The sequence below is a fragment of the Elephas maximus genome, chromosome 6 (assembly GCF_024166365.1).
Source record: "Elephas maximus indicus isolate mEleMax1 chromosome 6, mEleMax1 primary haplotype, whole genome shotgun sequence".
Taxonomy (NCBI): Eukaryota; Metazoa; Chordata; class Mammalia; order Proboscidea; family Elephantidae; genus Elephas; species Elephas maximus.
This window is the reverse complement of record NC_064824.1, coordinates 99,427,972-99,449,325: the sequence shown is the minus strand read 5'-3', so window position 1 is coordinate 99,449,325 and position 21,354 is coordinate 99,427,972. Positions and strand designations below refer to the sequence as shown.

The following is a 21,354-nucleotide window of genomic DNA, read 5'->3' as shown; positions in this document are numbered from 1 at the left end:
AATCCAGCAAAGATTTTGAGAGTAAAGTTTCATGGGGGGGATATAACATCACATCAGAAAAATGGTGAAGAGTGGAATACAGACCATACAAGAAAAACGTGTAAATTTAGAGCAGGCATCATTTCATTTGTATTTTACTGAGGGGACCAGGAACTCACCATCACTTGTTCTAGACACCACGCACAGCTCAGAAATTCTAACAGGAGAGAGGAGAACTGGGTGAAAATGCTCTTTAGATTTCATGGCAGGTCCTAAAAAGTGAATATATTTTGGAGAGAATTAGGAAAGATAAAATTCCTTTTTTTTTGGGCAACGAAAACTTTTTAAATAATATTTTATTGTGTTTTCAGTGAAAGTCTACACAGGTAGGTTCCCATTTAACAATTTCTATACATCTTCTTCAATGACATTGGTTACATTTTTCACAATGTGTCAACGTTCTCATTATTTCTATTCTGGTAGTTCCACTTTCATTAATCTAATTTTCCTGCCTCCCCCCCGACCCCCCCTTACCTTCTCATCTTGGTTTTAGGGTAAATGTTGACTGTTTTGGTCTCATACAGATTTTTTTTTAAAGGAGTACAGTGCTCAGGGTGATATTGTTTTATTTTATGAGCCAATCTGTTATTTAGCTGAAAGGTGACTTCCTCTGGGAGTAATTTCAGTTCAGAGTTTAAAGGGTATCTCAGGGCAATAGTCTTGGGGGTTCCTCTAGTCTCAAATAGTCCAATAAGTCTGGACTTTTTAAGAATTTAAGTATTGTTCTACATTTTTCTCCCATTCTATTAGGGTCCATCTATTGTGTCCCTGATAAGAATAGTCGGTAATGGCAGCCAGGCAGGCACCATCTAGTTCTGGTCTTAGGCTAGGTGAGGCCGTGGTTCGTGTAGGCTATTAGTCCTCTAGACTAGCTCTTCTTTGAGTCTTTGAGTACCTTCTTTCTCTTTTGCTCCAGATGAGCAAAGGCTAATAGTTATATCTCACATGGCTGCTTCCAAGGTTTTAATACCCCAAGTGCTACTCACCAAACTAGGATGTAGAACATAATCTTTATAAACTATATTATGCCAATTGATTGAGTTGTCCCAAGAGACTATGGTCTTTAAGCCTTCAAACTCAGAAAACCAATCCTGTGAGGCATTCGGTTATGTCTAAGAAGTATCCGTAGTTGTGCCCCCATATGCTTTATTATATATATGAATATATATGCAACATACACATACATGTATATACATATGCCTATAGATTCACCTACACATGCACATGTATACACACACATGTATCTCCATGTACATATATATGCATACATACCTACCTATGGAACTACACATATATTTTTTTGGTTGTTATTGTTGTAAAATCGTATATGTTATAGCATTTATCAAAAACGTCCCTTATTCTTGTGTACTTCTTAGAGACATCATTTACCTTGGTCAAGTTGTGCATTTGAAATGAAATTTTGTCATAAAATATTTGGACACAAAATTAAAAAAATAAACAATAAATGCGTATAGATGAGAAGGCAGTGGCCATACACCCCTGCCAAGTAAATGTATATTTATTTATTCATAAACTCACTACATTTATATAAACCCAGATAGAAATAGAAAATAAAAAGGAGAGACTATTGCACACGGATATCCAGAGATACAGACACCGTATCTTACGCAAATAGCGTGAGCCTTCTATGTTTGTTTGCCAACCATGCCCTCCCCCCGCGAGGTATTTTCATAAGCACCAATATGCAATTTTTTTTACATGGTGTCATAAAAAAATTAGCATAGAGTGCTTATGAAAATATCTTTCGAGGAGAGGGCACGGTTGGCAAACAAACATAGAAGGCACACGTTATTTCTGTAAAAATACAGTACAAGGATATTTGTAATAGCCAAAATATGGAAACTGTTCCATGACCTTCAACAACAGAATGAATGATGAAATTGTGCCGTATTTAAATTGTTGCTAAGCGCAACAATATGAGTCAATCTCAGGTCAAGACTGTTGAATGAACAAAGCAAATTGCAGAAGAATAATACTGTGTCAGTCTATTTATATGAATTTCAAAAATATGCAAAATGAAATGACATATTGTTTAGTGTTAACACATATGGTAAACATGTGGTATAATTATAAAACTATGGTAGAAGTGGACCAACACATAATTCAGGCTAGAGAGTACCTTTCAGAGGGATGGGAAGGGGGTGTGATTAGGGAGGATCCATGGGGGCCTTCGAAGTTCTCAGTCTTAAACTGGGTGAGGGGTGATAACTGAGTGCGCATTGTATTTTTAATATAGCCCATACATATTTTATAAAACACAATAAAAAAGGATGAGACAAATGATAAAAAAAAAAAAAAAGCCCCCAAACCATTCATACTTCAAGGAGTCATCCTTCAAACTGCCATGGCATATATGCATCCCACTTTGGAGAACACAGGCTTTATTTTAAAGGATGTAGTTTTTGTAGACCTAGACTGAGGAGTTTATGACAGGAAGCCCCAGTTGCCATGAACCATTTAAGCACTTACCCAGTGACGTGTTGCCCAGGATGAGAGGGGCTTCAGGGTGTTTCACTTTCAGCTCCAGGAGATCCTTGAGGGTTGCAGGGGAGATCCAGGTAACCCTCTCTCCATGAAAAGTAAGAGTGCATTTTTCTGGGTTCTCTGCCATTCTCTAAGGGCAAATGATAAGTATGTGTGCATGTGTGCACACCTGTTTTCTTGGGTTATGCAAGGTCCCAAGTGGAGGTATGTTCTTCTAGAGATTTCAGGGTTCTGGGGTTTACTTGCCCAAAAAGATACCAGGTACACTCATTGGCTAATGCTTGAACTTCTGTAATTAGATATTCACTCCTTGAGCTTAAATTAAGACTTGTTAAAATGTAGCTCCTTTGGTACAAGCAACAATATAAGCTGGCACCTGTCAGTGACCCTTCAGTATGGGTTCATTTAACATGATTTTGTCTCATGGCTTTAAAAACTGTAATTATACTAATGCTTCTAAAATAGTATCTCCAGCCTGAATTTTCCTCTGAAATCTGAACTCACCTATCTGAGTGAGTTCTTTACATCTCCTCTTGATGCATAGTAAACCAAAAAACCCAAACCTGTTGCTGTCCAGTTGATTCTGACTCATAGCGACCCTACAGGACAGAGTAGAACTGCCCCAAAGGGTTTCCAAGGAGTGGCTGGTGGATTCGAACTGCTGACCTTTTGGTTAGCAGCTGAGCTCTTAACTACTCTGTCACCAGGCCTCCAGTAGATGTGTAATAGGGCATGTCCAATTTAACATGCCCGAAACTGAGCTCCTTATATTCAAGTCCCCTTCCAAGCTCCCCATCCCGTAAAAGGGAACTTTCAAAGGGAAAGATACCCTGCTTCTCCGGGGGTTTGCCCCATCTCTGTAAATGGTCATTTCATCCTTCCAAAGCCCTGGAGTCAGCCTTGACTCCAATCTCTCTCCCATACCTCATATCACATCCATCAGCAAATCTTGTTGGCTCTTCTTTCAAAATAAATCCAGAACTCACTCATTTCTCATCACCTTCACCTGCCACCCTGGTTCAGCCATCACCCTCTCTCATAATGGCATTAACACCTAACTGGGCTTGTTGCTCTTTTACTTGCCTTTCTGCAGGCCATTCTCAACACACCAGCCAGATGACGTGATTGCCAACGTCAGTAGGAGCATATACTTCCTCTGTCCAAATCCCCAACAGCATCTCAGCTCACACTGAGTAAAAGCCAAGCAGCATAAGGTCGGGCATGGTCTGCATGTGACAGCTTCTGCCCTTCCCCTTATTCACTTCAGCCAGGCTGGGCTTCACTCTGTTGCCTGATCAGGCTGGGTGATCTCCTACCCTTAGGACTTTGCACTTGCTGTTCCCACTGCCTGGATTGCTCTTCCCCCAGATATCCTCATGGCTGGCACCCTCACTTGTCCAGGACTTCAATCAAATATTACCTTCCCAGATAAATCTCTGGCCAGGCTATTTAAAATCCCAATCCTCTCTTCCTCAGTTCACATCCCTCATCTCTTTTATTTTCTCCACCTTAATACTTCTCACTTGCTACCATGCTATATCTTTTGCCTATTATCTTGCTTATTGTTTGTCTCGCTAGATTACAAGCTCCTCGAGAGCAAATCTTTTTGTTAGTTTTGTTATCTGCTATATATTTAGTAAGGAGCCCTAGTGGCACAATGTTTAAGTGCTCAGCTGCTAACCGAAAGGTTGGTGGTTCAAACTCACCAGGCTCTCTGGGGGAGGAAAGACCTGGAGGTCTGCTTCCATAAAAATTAAACCAAAAAACCCATTGCCATCAAGTCAATTCTGACTCATTGCAAGCCTGTTGGACAGAAGAGAACTTCCCCATAGCATTTCCAAGGCTGTAAATTTTTATGAAAGCAGACTGCCACATCTTTCTCCCATGGAGCAACTGGTAGTTTCAAACTTCTGACATTTTGTTTAGCAGGCAAGCACTTAACCACTGCACCACCCCTAGAAAGCCCTATGGGGCAGTTCTACTCTTTCACATGGAGTCACTGTGGGTAGAAATCAACTCGATGGTACCTAACATCAACATATATTCAGTACTTAGAGTAGAGCCTGGTGTGTTGTTGAATGAATACACATTTGTTGAATGAATGAATAAACACATCAGAACTTCTTCAGAAATAGGCATTTTATAAAATAGGACCACTGTCTGCCTGAGAGGAAAGATGGAGGTATGGATGGAGAGAAGGGTGAGGAATAGGTAGGGTGCTCTTCAGGACCCTGAACTAGAGTGGCTAGAAAGACCAAGTTAAAGCTGAACAAAGCTGTATCACTTGGGACAGTCAATAGGGACATATTCTAGATGACAATGAAGAGTAAGGATGAAATCATTTTAAAAAATAGCCTCTGCTGAGGCTTCAGGGAATGTGTCCATGGGGTTAGCCAGGGCACAGTGAGCTAGGGAGGGAGCAGGCATCTTGATCAGATCAAACATTTTCACCATGATAGTTCCACAGGCAGGAAAATGGATGGTTTTATAAAACTGAATTTATAACCAGTGATATTTAAAAAGGAGCCCTGCTGGCATGGTGGTTAAGAGCTCGGCTGCTAACCAAAAGGTTGTCAGTTCAAATCTACCTGCTGCTCCTTGGAAACCCTATGGGGGCAGTTCTACTCTGTCCTATAGGGTCGCTAGGAGTAGAAATCGACTTGATGGTAACTGGTTTGGTTTGGTTTTTTGGATATTTCAGCAAGCATGAAAAAACCCAACTCATCTTACCAAGAGTTCTGGGGGAAATATGAGCTCCTGGGTAGAGTCCAAGGGCTGGAACTCCTCTTTTGCAAATAACTCAGTGCACATCTTCATAAAAGGAAGAAGAAGAAGGCCTGTCAGCCCAGCTCGATTGGAAACAGCATCATAATTATTTACATGAATTAGGCAAGACGAATGTAATAATAACTCTCCTACTCTCCTTGTCTGGGGGAATAGTTCAAATCAAAGAAAGTTTTAAATAACGAAATACTAATTTTCCACTATTGTGGTACAAAACAAAAGGGTATTCTACAAAATACTCCAAAGAGTATTCTGTGAAACTCCAAGACATTCTATGAAAAAAACTATCAGAGGTCAAATAAGTTTGAAAATTCTCTCCACTGCGACCCGACATTTCCTGCCAAGCCAGGATGCAAAATGCTGAAAGCCCTGAGAAGTTCTGCAGTTAAAATAAAAATGGCCCTAAACACATATGCACAAACATGAATGCAAGCATACACACACACATGCACACACACTTTTTTTTTTAATCATGGTAAAAATATACATAAAACACTTGCCAATTCAACAATTTTTACATGCATAATTCAGTGACATTGATTATATTCTTCCGGCTGCACACGCTTCTCACTTTATAACAATGCTGTGGTTTTTTGCTGCCGTTGAGTCAGCCCCCAGCTCATGGCGTCCCCATGCCCAGCGGAACAAAATGCAGCCCGGTCCTGTGCTGTCCCCATGATTGGATGCGGATTGGACCATTGGGATCCATAGGGTTTTCTGGTTAACCTTTACTGAGCGCTTACATTCCACGTGCCTTTACGTGTGTTAATGATTTATCTAGTCCTCACAACAGTTGTATAAAGAGAGTACATTATTATCTCCATTTTACCAGTTAGGAAACTAAAGCACACTGAGAGGTTACCGAAATTCTAATTGTCTAAATCAGGTCTGTTTTACACCTGGAAGATGCGTATTCTCACATTCCTGAAGAAGTGAGAAAGATTGGGAGAGAACCGTGGGATGCAGGGGTTGAGATGGATGCAATGGAGAAGGGCATAAGTGGACATGGGAGGCAGGCAGATCTGGGTTCATGCTCCACTCTGCCATGGCTTGCTCTCTGACCCTTTCAATGGAAAGGTACTTACACTTTCTAAAGATTAGCAGAAATAAAACATATTTTGAAGGGTCACTTTGATAATTAAGTGAAATGGCCTGACATTTGTCTCACATTCACCCTCGTTGTCTCTCTCTGAGCTCCTCCCAGGTCCAGAAGGAAAACTTATAACTGTTTCTCATAAAGATTCTTAGTAGGGTCACAGACTGAAGCATTACAGGCCAGCATCTGCATGAGCAGTTTTTACTTTAGCTGGAATCAGGAGTGCAGGCAGTACCTGGGACAGTAATGTGGTGTGTCCTTAAAACGTAGATGTAAGCTTGTTCCTTGTAAATGTAAAACAAACATAAGGAATCAGAACTGAGCATTGAAACGTGCCCCTAAACAGGCCCTACATCAAGACTTGATAGTTATCCCTGGAAGATATTCACATGGCTTAAAGCATGTGCTCTTCAGAAGGGGAGTTTGGTCACCTGGGGGGCAGAGGGAATGAAAAGTCACAGGGACAGGCACCTGGCCATTTAGCAAGTCTATCCTGGTGGCACAATGGTTAAGTGCTCCATGGCTAACGTAAAAGTTAGCAGTTTGAACTCACCCAGTCAGTGGCTTCTAGAGAGAAAGATGGGTGGTGGCTGTGCTTGAGATACATTGGCCGGGAGTCCAACCTGGGTCTCTGGCATGCAAGGCTAGAATTCTCCACTCTCAGTGGAGGTTTGTGTGTTGCTATGGTACTGATGGTGCTGAGAAAGTTTCAGTAGAGCTTCAAGACTAAGAAGAACTAGGAAGAAAGTCCTCGTGACCTACTACCAAAAATCAGCCAGTGAAAACCCTGTGGATCACAACAGTCAGGACTGGGCAGTGTTTTGTTCCCACAGGGTTGCCGTGACTTGGCGCTGACTTGACGGCAGCTAACGACAACAACAGAGTCTCTCAGGAAGCAAAGCCAGAGATGTGAAGGTTTAAGGCCGGACTTCCTGTGGGGGCTGTTAACTTGCCACGTGACTGGATGGGCTCCCCAGCCTTCCAGGGGTTGCATGTCCTTTCCCTAAAAAGGAGGAGATGTAGTCATGGAGGACGACCCTGCCTGAGTAGGGGCAGGAACCAAAATCCGTATTCACCTGAGAATGGAACTCATCCAGAGTTGGGGTAGTTTTTATTCTCTTGTCTAAACCGGATTTAGTTTTCCTGTTGTTTCAGCCTTCAAGACTATGAAGGGGAAAATCGGAATGTGGGCTTTATATCATCGCTGTATCCAGCTCCCAAATGAAGAATGTTTTTTTTCACGCATGGTCATAGGGTTGCAAGTAAAGAATGACCACTAAAATCAAGAAGCACAGTTTCGACTCCAGACCCGCCTCAACCACTGTCAGATCATTAAGCAATACTGTCAGGTAAAGGTCAAAACAAAAACAAAGGGATTCACCTCACGTTTCCTGTCAAGTGGGGAAGAATCGTTTTCTCCCTGGTCCAGGCAGCATTTTCCTGTTCCTTTCTGTTGACAGCCATTTGACTCCTAAGAAAGTGAAATGGCTCATGATTAAGAACTTTTTTTATGGGCAAAGGGCTGTGTGCCTTCAAAGGCTTGGCAATTTAAATGAGGGCTCAGACTTTTTAAGCCACTTTTGGTGGTGTCTATTGGAATAGCATGTTGGCTCAGGAATAATCACAAGGCCTTTCTCCATTTGTCTTATTTTTCTTTCTGAAAGTAACGCATATAAAACCAAAACAAACTCAGTGCAGTCGAGTCGATTCCGACTCACAGCGACCCTATAGGACAGAGTAGAACTGCCCCACAGAGTTTCCAAGGAGCACCTGGTGGATTCGAACTGCAGACCCTTTGGTTAGCAGCCGTAGCACTTAACCACTACGCCACCAGGGTTTCTGTAACACATATGGTACATGTAAAATACACATGACAATATATAGCATACATGAATATATAAAAGTAATACATATAGAATATAGAGAAGTATAGAAGAAATAATCTATCATTACCCTATGCCACTGATAATATTTTGACATACCATATATTTGGGCTTGTACTATAAACATAGTTTTTATATTGCCTTTTTGTTCCTTTATTTGCCTATTTTTTTGTTCCTTTATTTGCCTACTCATTTATTTATATAGTGGGCATTCCTCCATGTCATCAAAAGGTCTTTATAATATTCCTTCTTCTGGCTATTCCATAATATAATTATAAAATTTGCTATTGATATATATTTAGTTTTTCCCCTATATTTTATAATTATAAATAACATTGTAATAAACATTTTTATATATACAGCTTTGTGTACTTCTCTGAATTTCTTTCTTAGCTTAATTCCTAGTGGCAGAATTACTTGATAAAATGCTCTACAGGGAGGTAACAATTTATTCCCTCCCTAACATATATAAGATTTCGTAACCTTGAGTATCATTCATATAAAACCAAAAACACCAAACTAGTTGCTGATGAGTTGATTCCAACTCATGGCAATCCTATGTAAGGGCCTTTAAAAAAAAAGAAAAAAAGAAAAATGTAATCAGTTCTCCCAGACATTTGGGATCTGCATCAGGTTGACTGAGACTGAGCTGACAATCTATGAATTTTAAAGCAGCTTTCTGTTGCCTGCTCTTTCAATTCACATTTCCTCCAAATTTGCTTCTTATGTTTTCTATCTCAAATACATTTCTTCTAAGTATCTTTCAAAATAATTTCCTTCAGAGCTTTCAGTTCTCTGACTCCGCCCAAGTGTGTCAGGCTGCCATTTTCCTAACTCTGTCCAAGAAGTAAAAATAGCTGGGCCAAGCCAGCAGAGACTCCTTTCTTTCTAAAAGCTCTGAGAGCTTCCAGGATTGGTCATGAGCCAGCAATAATGGCAAGAAGCCAGTCTTATCTTTGCCCAGTAGATAGAAGCCTTGCGTATTTCCTCTGGGCTGGGTTGCTTTCACCCATGAAACTCCCATGGGACATGCTGGCTTTAGGGTGGGGTCTCTGACCAACCACATTTTTGCCTTTATCCCCAGAGTCTGCCTAGAAAGGCAGATAACATCCACATGTAGGATTTCCCGGCAAAGGGAGGGAAGTTTCCTTGAATTTTCTTTGTTTCTATTTCACAAGTGCTTTTTCCATTTATACTCACAATTTGCTGAGCTCACAAGCTATTCATTTTACTTCTCAGCTTGTCAACTTTGGCTCCCCCGTGTGGCAGAAGTCTGGGCCAACACAAGCCTGGAAGGCATGCCCATGGTATTTGTGGAGTTGGGCAAGAATACAAATGGGTCCCTGGTCTGTGGTCTGCTCCCCTTCTCTTCTCACCGTGGCTCGATTCTGTCTAGTGAGGGGCCTCGAATACTGTGTGGACACCCCAGTCTGAATGTCTAAGCTTGGTTCACTCCCCCCACAAACAGCCACTTGTTGGCCACCCCTTGACATGGCTGGGGTGTACATACTGGCTGTTATCATCTACCCTAGGAGGATGAACTCAGGAAAGACGCTTGTTTAGTCCCTAGAATTGGGCTTAGGCCCATTTGGGCAGGAAATTCTGGGGTCTTGTATACCCAGGGCATTGTTAGAAGAGGGGTGAAGGCTCCAGGTAGGCAAGACACACTGGCCTCGTAGACTCCTGGGAATGGTTGGAGGAGTACCAGAGAAAAGGGGCCCTCTAAATTATGGGGTCCCCTTGCTTGGGTCTAGGGGTGGTGCTGCCCACATCCACCCTGTCCTCAGCAGAGGACAATCAGATGTGCCTGTCTGCTCCCGGTCTCCCTGTCAAATATATTCATAACATCAACAACATCCTAAATAACAGTAGTAACTCTTTGTTCAGTTCTCACTAAGTGCCAAGGAAGATTTTGCTGTGTGTTTATACCTGTGATCTCTCATTTGATCTTTACAACAGCCCAGTGAGGGATCCCCGTTTTGTGGAGGAAACTCTCTGTGCTCTTGTACTTGGGGTGGATTTTAGACTCCACTCTGCATATTCAGATTCTTCATCTGCTCACACCTTTCCAGCTGGGCAGGATTCTTAGAACTAGCCTTGCCTCACCAACTCAAACTCCACCCCTTGTTTGTTTCCTTGGATTTGTGAGAGCTCTCCCATCTGGAAAATGTCTGGATGGCCGGTTAGATCACCCGACTTTTCTTTGTGGTTTTGATTTGAACAACATCCACCTGTTGTCACCTCCAATAGTCACCCTGTCCTCAACAAATACCTAAAACTCCCATGAGCTAGTTGGAGTTAACTCCTGTGGTTTCCCTTATAGTCTGCTTAGATTGTCTAAAAAATTCAATTCCTGAGTTTCCAGTCTTGACCAGCTGTGACTCTCATTTTCTATGCTTTGCAGGATGTCCACACAGTTAGCTACTCACCATGCAGAAGGTTCTTCCACTCGCGACAATTGGTCGATACCCAGTGCAGCGGCATAGGTTGCCTAATCAGAGAAGAAGAGTGGTTGTCAGTAGGCTTGATTTTTGCTGGTTTATTTTGAAAGTTGAAAACACACCCAACTATTTTTTCCTTTTTTTTTTGAGAATGTTTTAATGTCTGCTAAACTGTTAAATGCTTTTTACTTCTCTTTAGAATACTACCCTCCCCATCACCTCAATTCCAATTTTATTCTCAGTCCTCAAGAAGATGACAGACTAGCCAGGGAGATAACTTCCAACCATCTATTAATCTATTCATTCATGCGTCAAGTATTTATTTATTTTTATTGTGCTTTAGGTGAAAGTTTACAGTTCAAGTTAATTTCTCATACAAAAATTTATACACACATCGTTATGTGGCATTAGTTGCAATCTCTATAATGTGACAGTACACTCCCCCCTTTCACCCTGGGTTTCTTGTGTTCATTCAGTCAGGTCCTGTCCCTTCCTGCCTTCTCATTCTGCCTCTGGACAAGAGCCACCCATTTGGTCTCGTGTATCAACTCGAACTAAAAAGCACACTCTCAAGAGTATTATTTTATGTCTTATAGCCTGGTCTAATCTTTGTCTGAAGAGCAGGCTTCAGGAACGGTTTTAGTTTTGGTGTTTGAACAGAGTGTCCAGGGGCCATGGCCTCCGGGGTTCCTCCAGTCTCAGTCAGACCATTAAATCTGGTCTTTTTATGTGAATTTGAATTCTGCTCCACACATTTCTCCTGCTCTGTCAGAGACTCTCTGTTGTGTTCCCTGTCAGGGAGATCATTGATGGTAGACAGGCACCACCTAGTTCTTCTGGTCTCAGGCTAATGGAGTCTCTGGTTTATGTGGCCATTTCTGTCTCTTGGGCTAATATTTTCCTTGTGTCCTTGGTGTTCTTCATTCTCCTTTGCTCCAAGTGGGATGGGAGCAATTGATGCATCTTAGATGGCTGCTTGCTAGTGTTTAAGACCCCAGATGCCACTCACCAAAGTGGGATGCAGAATGTTTTCTTAATACAGTTTGTTACGCCAATTGACCTAGATGTCCCCTGAAACCATGATCCCCAGAACCCAGCCCCAGCTCCTCTGTCCGTCAAAGTGGTTGTGTTCAGGAAACTTCTTAGATTTTGCTTTAGTCCAGTTGTACTGACTTCCCCTGTATTGTGTGTTGTCCTTCCCTTCACCTAAGATGATTGTGGTCTACTATCTAGTTAGTGAATTCCCCTCTGCCTCCCTCCTACCCTTGTAACCATCAAAGAATATTTTCTTCTACGTTTAAACCTTTTCCTGAGTTCTTGTAATAGTGGTCTCATACAATATTTGTCCTTTTGCGACTAATTTCACTCAGCATAATGCCTTCCAGGTTCATCTATGTCATGAGATGTTTTGTGGATTCATCATGTTCCTTTTTTTTTTTTAATGTAATTTATTTATTTTGTTGTTGTTATTGATAATATACACAGCAAAACATACACCAATTCAACAGTTTTTATACATATATCATTTCGTGACATTGATTCCATTCTTTGAGTTACGTAACCATTCTCACCCTCCTTTTCTGAGTTGTTCCTCCCCCATTAACATAAGTCACTGCCCACTAAGCTTCCTAACTAATCTTTCGAGTTGCTGTTGTCAATTTCATCCCATATAGACAGTTCTTAATAGAGCATAATGCTCAAGGCAGACATTTTTTTACTAAACTAACCTATTGTTTGGTTTTAAGAAGACTTCAGGGGATATTTTTGGTTTAAGGTTTGAAGATTATCTCAGGCCAATAGTTTCAGGAGTTCATCCAACCTTCATAGCTCCAGGAAGTCTGGAGTCCATTCATCATTGTTCTTTATCATTGCATAGTATTCCATTGTGTGTATGTACCATAATTTGTTTATCCATTTGTCTGTTGATGGGCACCTAGGTTGTTTCCATCTTTTTGCTATTGTGAACAGCGCTGCAATGAACATGGGTGTGCAGATATCTATTAGTGTGATGGCTCTTATTTCTCTAGGATATATCCCAAGGAATGGGATTGCTGGGTCATATGGAACTTCTATTTCTAACTTTTTAAGGAAGCGCCAAATTGATTTTCAAAGTGGTTGTACTATTTTACATTCCCACCAGCAGGGCATAAATGTTCCAGTCCCTCCATAACCTCTCAAACATTTATTATTTTGTGTTTTTTTTGCCAGCCTTGTTGGGGTGAGATGGCATCTCTTTGTGGTTTTGATTTGAATTTCTCTAATGGCTAATGATGACCGTGAGCATTTCCTCATGTATCTGTTAGCTGCCTGAACATCTTCTTTGGTGAAGTGTATATTCATACCCTTGCCCATTTTTAATTGGGTCATTTGTCTTTTTGTGGTTGAGGTGTTGCAGTATCTTGTAGATTTTAGAGGTTAGACCCTTATCGGATATGTCATAGCCAGAAACTTTTTCCCAGTCTGTAGGTTCTCTTTTTACTCTTTTGGTGAAGTCTTTTGATGAGCATAGGTGTTTGATTTTTAGGAGCTCCCACTTACCTAGTTTTCCTTCCAGTGTTTGTGCTTTGTTAGTTATGGTTTGTGTTCTGTTTATGCCATGTATTAGGGCTTCTAGCATTGTTGCTATTTTTTCTTCCATGATCTTTATCGTTTTAGGTTTTATATTTAGGTCTTTGATCCACTTTGAGTTAGTTTTTATACATGGTGTGAGGTATGGGTCCTGTTTCATTTTTTTGCAGATGGATATCTAGTTATGCCAGCACCATTTGTTAAAGAGACTGTCTTTTCCCCATTTAACTGACTTTGGGCCTTTGTCAAATATCAGCTGCTCATAGCTGGATGAATTTATGTCTGGATTCTCAATTCTGCTCCATTGGTCTATGTATCTGTTGTTGTACAAGCACCAGGCTGTTTTGACTACCATGGTGGTATAATAGGTTCTAAAATCAGGTGGTGCGAGGCCTCCCACTTTGTTCTTCTTCAGTAATGTTTTACTTATCCAGGGCCTGTTCCTTTTCCATATGAATTTGGTAATTTGTTTCTCCATCTCATTAAAAAATGTCCTTGGCATTTGGATTGGGATTGCATTGTATGTGTAGATTGTTTTGGGTAGAATTGACATTTTCACAATGTTGAGCCTTCCTATCCATGAGCAAGGTATAGTTTTCCACTTTCGTAGGTCTCTTTTGGTTTCTTGCAGTAAGTAGTGTCTTATAGTTTTCTTTGTATAGGTCTTTTACATCTCTGGTTAGGTTTATTCCTAAGTATTTTATCTTTTGGGGGGTTATTGTAAATGGTATTGATTTGGTGATTTCCTTTTTGAAGTTCTCTTTGTTGGTGTAGAGGAGTCCAATCGATTTTTGTATGCTTATCTTGTATTCTGATACTTTGCTGAAATCTTCTAATAGTTCCAGTAGTTTACTTGTGGATTTTTTTGAGTTTTCTATGTATAAGATCATATCCTTTGTGAACAGGGATACTTTTACTTCTTCCTTACCACTTGGATGCCCTTTGTTTCTTTTTCTTGCCTTATTGCTCTGGCTAGGACCTCCAGCAGAATGTTGAATAAGAGCGATAATAAAGCACATTCTTGTCTGGTCCCTGTTTTCAAAGGGAATGCCTTCAGACTCTGTCTGTTTAGGATGATGTTGGCTGTTGGATGCCCTTTATTATATGGAGGAATTTCCCTTGTATTCCTATTTTGCTGAGAGTTTTTATCATGAATGGGTGTTGCACTTTGTCAAATGCCTTTTCTGCATCAGTTGATAAGATCATGTGGTTCTTGTCTTCTATTTGTGTGATAGATTACATTGATTGTTTTTCTAGTGTTGAACCATCCCTGCATACCTGGTATGAATCCCACTTGGTTATGGTGAATTATTTTTTTGCTATGTTGTTGAATTCTATTGCCTAAAATTTTGTTGAGGATTTTTGTGTCTATGTTCATGAAGGATATTTGTCTGCAATTTTCTTTTTTTGTGGTGTCTTTATGTGGCTTTAGTATCAGGGTTATGTTTGGCTTCATAGAATGAGCTTGGGAGTATTCCATCATTTTCTATGCTCTGAGATACATTTAGTAGTACTGGTGTTAACTTTTCTCTGAAAGTTTGATAGAATTTTCCAGTGAAGCTGTCAGGGCCAGAGATTTTTTTGGTTGGCAGTTTTTTTTTTGGTCTTTAATCTCTTCTTTTGTTATAGGTTTATTTAGTTTTTCTAACTTGGTTTGTGTTAGTTTAGGCAGGTAGTGTGTTTTTGGAAATTTGTCCATTTCTTCTAGGTTTTCAAATTTGTAGAAGTAAAAATTTTCATAGTATTCTGTTACCATCCTTTTAATTTCAGTTGGGTCTGTTGTGATATCACCCATTTCATTTGTTATTTAGGGTTTCTGTTTCTTCTCCTGTTTTTCTTTTGTCAGTTTGGCCAGTGGTTTATTGATTTTGTTGATCTTTTCAAAGAACCAGCTTTTGGTATTGTTGACTCTTTCATTTATTTCTGTTCTGTCTTTATTATTTCCTTTGTTCGTGTGCTTGAGGGCTACATTTTTTTTTATATATAATTTTTATTGTGCTTTAAGTGAAAGTTTACAAATCAAGTCAGTCTCTCACACAAAAATTTATATACACCTTGCTATATACTCCTAATTGCTCTCCCACTAATGAGACAGCCTGCTCCTTCCCTCTACTCTCTCTTTTCATGTCCATTCTGCCAGCTTCTCACCCTCTCTGCCCTCTCATCACTCCTCCAGATAGGAGATGCCAACATAGTCTCAAGTGTCCACCTGATCCAAGAAGCTCACTCCTCACCAGCATCCTCGAGGGCTACTTTTGCTACTCTCTTGTATTTGTTCAAGTTGTAGGGTTAATGTTTTGATTTTGGCCATTTCTTCCTTTTGGATGTGTGCATTTATTGCTATAAATTGACTCTGAGTGCTGCTTTTGCTGTGTCCCAAAGGTTCTGGTAAGATGTGTTTTCATTCTCATTTGATTCTGTGAATTCTTTATTCCATCCTTGATTTCTTCTATAACCCACTCATTTTTGAGCAAGGTGTTGTTCAGTTTCCATGTATTTTTTTTTCCTTGCTTTTTCTGTTACTGATTTCTATTTTTATGGCTTTATGGTCAGAAAAGATGCTTTGTAATATTTCAATGTTTCAGATTCTGTTGTTTTGTGGCCTGATATGTGATGTATTTTGGAGAATGTTTCATGTGCATTGGAAAAGAAAGTATACTTGGCTCCTGTTGGGTGGAGTGTTCTGAGTATGTTTATGACATCAGGATGGTTGATTTTGGCATTTAGATATTCCCTGTCTTTACTGAGCTTCTTTCTAAGATGTTCTGTCCTTCACTGAAAGTGGTGTGTTGAAGTCTCCTACCATTAATGTGGAGCTGTCTATTTCTCTTTTCAATGCTATTAGAGTTTGTTTTATGTATTTTGGAGCCTTGTCATTGGGTGTGTATATATTTATTATGGTTATGTCCTCCAGGTATATTGACCCTTTAATCACTATATAGCGTACTTCCTTATCCTTTGTGGTGGATTTTGTTTTAAAGTCTATTTTGTCAGAGATTAATACTGCCACCACTGCTCTTTTTTAGTTGTTGTTCGATGGATATATTTTTTTCCATCCTTTGTGTTTTAGTTTGTTTGTGTCTTTGAGTCTAAGGTGTGTCCCTTGTAGGCAGCATACAGATAGATCATGTTTTTTTGTCCATTCTGCCACTCTGTCTCTTTATTGGTGCATTTAGTCCATTTACATTCAGCATAATTGTTGATAGGCATGTGTTCAGTGGAAACCCTGGTGATGTAGTGGTTAAGTGCTACGGCTGCTAACCAAAGGGTTGGCAGTTCGAATCCGCCAGGTGCTCCTTGGAAACTCTGTGGGGCAGTTCTACTCTGTCCTATAGGGTCACTATGAGTTGGAATCTACTCGACAGCACTGAGTTTGGTTTTCTGGTTTTTATGAGTTCAGTGCTGTCACTTTGATGGTTTTTTTTTTGGTGGTGACAATTTCTTTGTCCCACTTAATTTTATGTGCTGATTCGTTTTTCTTTTTGTATTTTCTTTCATCTTTTTCATTACGGTTGATTTTGTATTTGCTGAGTCTTTATGGTTTTCTTCTTTTTTATTTTGATGGGTAGATTTGTTAGCTTCCCTTTTTGGTTACCTGAAAATTTATCTCTATTTTTCTAAGTTTAAACCAATCTTTTATTTCTTGATATCACCTTAACTTCCTCTCCATATGAAAGTTCTATGACTACATTATTTAGTCGCTCTTTTTGGTTTTAATGTTGTCAACATTTACATACTGATGTCTCTGTTTCCCTATACAGTGTTTTAGCTTTGACTTGTTTTCGTGACTTCCCTACCTGGGTTGATATCTGGTTTTCTTGTCCTGTGTTCTAGTCTTGGGTTGTTATCTGATAGTGTTGGTTCACTAGCCAAAGGACTCCCTTTAATATTTCTTGTAATTTTGGTTTGGTTTTTACAAATTCCCTAAACTTCTGTTTATCTGGAAATGCCCTAATTTCATTTTTACATTTGAGAGACAGTTTTACTGAATATATAATTCCTTGTTGGCAATTTTTTTCCTTCGAGGCTTTATATATGTCATCCCATTGCTTTCTTGCCTGTATAGTCAGAGCTCAGTTTTACTGATTCTTCTTTGTAGGTGACTTTTCGTATCCCCAGCTACTCTTAAAATTCTCTCTTTATCTTTGGTTTTGGCAAGTTTGATTATAATATGTCTTGGTGACTTTCTTTTGGCATCTATCCTATGCGTGGTTTGATGAGCTTCTTGGATAGATATCTTCTTGTCTTTCATGACATCAGGAAAGATTTCTGCCAGCAAACCTTCAACAGTTCTCTCTGTATTTTCTGTTATCTCCCCCTTTCTAGTACCCCAATCACTTGCAGGCTGTTCCTCTTAATAGTGTCCGGCATAATTCTTAGGGTTTCTTCATTTTTTAAAATTCTTGTATTTGATTTTTCCTCAAATAAATTAGTGTCAAGTGCTTTATCTTCAATCTCAGCAACAAGTATTTATTGACAATAGCTATATTTCAGACACTGCTCAAGATGCTGGGGACCCCAAAACACAGACCAATCTGAAACCAAATCCACTGCCATTGAGTCAATTTCAACTCATAACAACCCTATAGGACAGAGTAGAAGTCTCCCATAGGGTTTCCAAGGCTGTAAATATTTATGTCACATCTTCTCCTGTGGAGTGGCTAGTGAGCTTGAACTGCCAACTTTTTCTGGTTAGTAGCTGAGCACTTTAACCACCGCACCACCAGGGCTCACTAAAACACAGACAATATAGGCTCTATATGGAGTCCCAGCGTGGTGCAAACAGTTAACACGTGGCTGCTAAACGAAAGGTTGGAGATTTGAGCCCACCGAGAGGCACCTTGGACGAAAGGCCTGGACAGCTAATTCTGAAAAATCAGCCATTGAAAACCCTATGGAGTATAGTTCTACTCTGACACAGATGGGGTCACCATGAGTTAGAGTCAACTCGACAGCAACTGGTTTTTAAGGCTCTATATAAGCAAGGAAACCCTGGTTGCGTAGTGGTTAAGTGCTATGGCTGCTAACCAAAGGGTCAGCAGTTCAAATCCGCCAGGTGCTCCTTGGAAACTCTATGGGGCAGTTCTACTCTGTCCTATAGCGTCGCTATGAGTCGGAATCAACTCGACAGCACTGGGTTTGGTTTTTGGTTTGGATATAAGCAAAGCATATCAACTCGACAGCACTGGGTTTGGTTTTTGGTTTGGATATAAGCAAAGCATACAGCGGACAGTTTATCAGCAGCACTTCTCAGTGGCTCTTAGGTCAGTGCATCAAAATCCCTGGGGAGTATTTGTTAAAAATGCAGATGCTCAGCCATACTCCAATTCTCCTGAATCACAATGTCTGGGGGTGAGCCCTGGAACTGCATGTAATAGGTCTGCAGGTAATTCTTTTGTAGAGTTTGAGAACCAGAGGTTTCTAAGGATGAAGGCTTGTAGAAAAGAGTTCACATGGAAAGGCTTCTCAAACTAGCCAAGGCTTGAAGGATGAGCAATCCTTCAATGGCTTGGTGGAGGGGGCAGGGGTGGGTGGTACTGGGCTCGCAGAGCCGCACAAGCAAAGGTGCAGAAGTGGGAATGTGCACAGAGTCGAGAGTTGGGTAGGAAATTGGCTTGCAGGGAGTCCCACAGAGGAAAGGGCAGGAAGCATGAGTTGGTGAGACCAGTTGTTGGGCTTCTCTGAATGCCTGGTTAAGGAGATTAGGCTTGGCTATGCTTTACCAACAAGGGGCCACTGAAGAACTTCCAATAGGGGAAGGACCTAAGGAAGTTGGGAATTTTAGATAAATTAATCTGATTTTCTGTATCAGAGCAGAGAGGGAGAGAACAAAGGCGCTGGCAGAATAGAAGAGTGTGTCTGTGCTCACCTGTCAGTATTCAGTCTAAGAAACCAAACCAAACCCGTTGCTGTTGAGTCCATTCCGACTCGCAGTGGTTAAGTGCTTGGATGCTAACTGAAAGGCCTGTGGTTTGAACCCGCTAGCCACTCCTCAGGAGAAAGATGTATCAGTCTGCTTCTGTAAAGATTACAGCCTTGAAAACCCTACAGGGCCAGTTCTACTCTGTCCTATAGGGTTGCTATGAGTATGAGTCAATCTAAGAACTTGTATATATAATGGATGACTTGTTTAGGGATTATTGGCACCTGAAAATGATGTTTATTGGTCCTGCAAAAGGGATATATACTTATGGCCTCCTTTTTAGCAACTTACACACATTGCAAAATTTAAAGGATCTTTTTGATGTTGAAGGGTCCTTAATGGGGAAAGCAGAGTAAGTCACTGGATAGAGAAGTGCGTGCCAAGGTGGGTGGTGTGGCCCATGTGCAGCATGTTAGTTCTGTGGAGGCTGTTCTAAGCATGTGCTCAGACAAGCAGGGTGCAGCTTGGCATTCTTCTCTGCTCCTGGGTGAACTGTGGCTGCTTTACAAACAGCTGAAGGGAGACTCTAACAGGGGTTGGGAGGGTGTTGGGGGTGGTGTGGAGCAGTCTTTAGCATACTTCATTTCTGACCTTGGGTGGGTAGTGGGTTTTCTCCATTTCAGACTTACCCCCCAGGGCTTCCATGAGCTGTTCCTCTGAAGGCTCCGGGTGGTTCCTCAGGAGCGTGTACATGGACATCACCATCCCAGGGGTACAGAATCCACACTGGGTGCCATGACTCTTGGCGATTCTCTCCTGGAAGGACACACACAACATCACAGGCTCTGCCTTCCTGCTGCTACCAACTCACCATGAGGGTCCACACCCCTGTCATGGTGGAACTCGCTCCCTGAGCAAATGTACCCTTCCCCTTTTCCTAGACAGGGCTGGAGGAGGTGACTCCGATGCCATATTCTATAGTTACAATAACTCATGAAGGTCAAATGCCCAAACCCTTCTACTTGTGAATTAGCAGTGTGCCATTCACAAAGCAAGAAGAATTCTCTAGAAATCAACAATTATAAGGAGAATACAGTATAAATTCCAGAAAGATTTTTCTTGAACACCTCCATATCTTATACAGCTTAGTATTGACCATGAGGTCACTTTTTTTGATTAACTTGGAGACTATCTATTATTGATCTTCCTTTATTCTTTAAATTCTTCTGTGTTGGCTCAAAGGGAGCTCTACTTTCAAAGGTCCAAGACTTTGATCTGTGTCCTAGATCTTTGTTATTTAAAGTGTGGTTCATGCCAGGCTTGCTGCCCTGACAGAAGCTGGAGAAACGCTGAGAGTATGGCCCCAGGACACCCTTTCAGCTCAGTCATGAAGTCACTCCTGAGGCTCACCCTTCAGCCAGAGATTGGAAAGACCCATAAAACGAAACGAGACTAAAGGGGCACACCAGCCCAGGGGCAAGGACTAGAAGGCAGGAGGGGACAGGAAAGCTGGTAATAGGGAACCCAAGATTGAGAAGGAAGAGTATTGACATGTCATGGGGTTGTTAACTGATGTTGTAAAACAATACGTGTACTAACTGTTTAATGAGAAGCTAGTTTGTTCTGTAAACCTTCATCTAAAGTACAATAGAAAAATAAATAAAGTGTGGTACATGGACCAGCAGATTGTTTCTACCTGGGAGCTTGTAGAAAATGTAGAACCTCAGGTGCCTACCCCAAACCTCCTGACTCAGAATTTGCATTCTTAACATGCTCCCACTAAAGTTGGAGCAGCCCTGTTTCAGAAATCAGGATGTAAAGTCATGAAATCCTAGGCTTCAGGTTTATTGACCGGCTTGCGAATATTCCTCTCTGGCCTCCTGCCCAATAGGCTCTGCTGGGTCATCTGGATCCTTCTGCCTGGAAGGACTTGCAGTGTTGGTCATTCTGGTTCTGTGATTCCCAAGCCACCATGACAATGATGGGGGAGTTGATGTATTCTCTGCCGGTGCATGCCACAGAACTCTTAGACCAGCTGCTGCATTCTGGCTTCAGGCTAGGATTTGGAGAAATGATTGTTCTGGTAAAATCAGTTTTAGATTCCACTTACCTCCCGTCCCCTCAATTTTTATTTTGCATCCAACAACTCCATGTCACAGAGGATAATCTTGAATT

The 21,354-nt window shown here is 41.0% G+C and overlaps 1 protein-coding gene across 1 annotated transcript in view; it reads right to left on the bottom strand.

Moving 5' to 3' along the window:
• Window positions 1-21,354, bottom strand: part of LOC126078340 (aldehyde oxidase 2-like) — a 95,329-nt gene that overhangs the window by 67,944 nt on the left and 6,031 nt on the right. Inside the window, 6 exon segments of the mRNA XM_049888832.1 lie at window positions 159-251; window positions 2,530-2,674; window positions 5,275-5,355; window positions 7,806-7,895; window positions 10,737-10,798; window positions 19,869-19,995. Of these exon segments, the coding sequence (XP_049744789.1) occupies window positions 159-251; window positions 2,530-2,674; window positions 5,275-5,355; window positions 7,806-7,895; window positions 10,737-10,798; window positions 19,869-19,995 (598 nt within the window).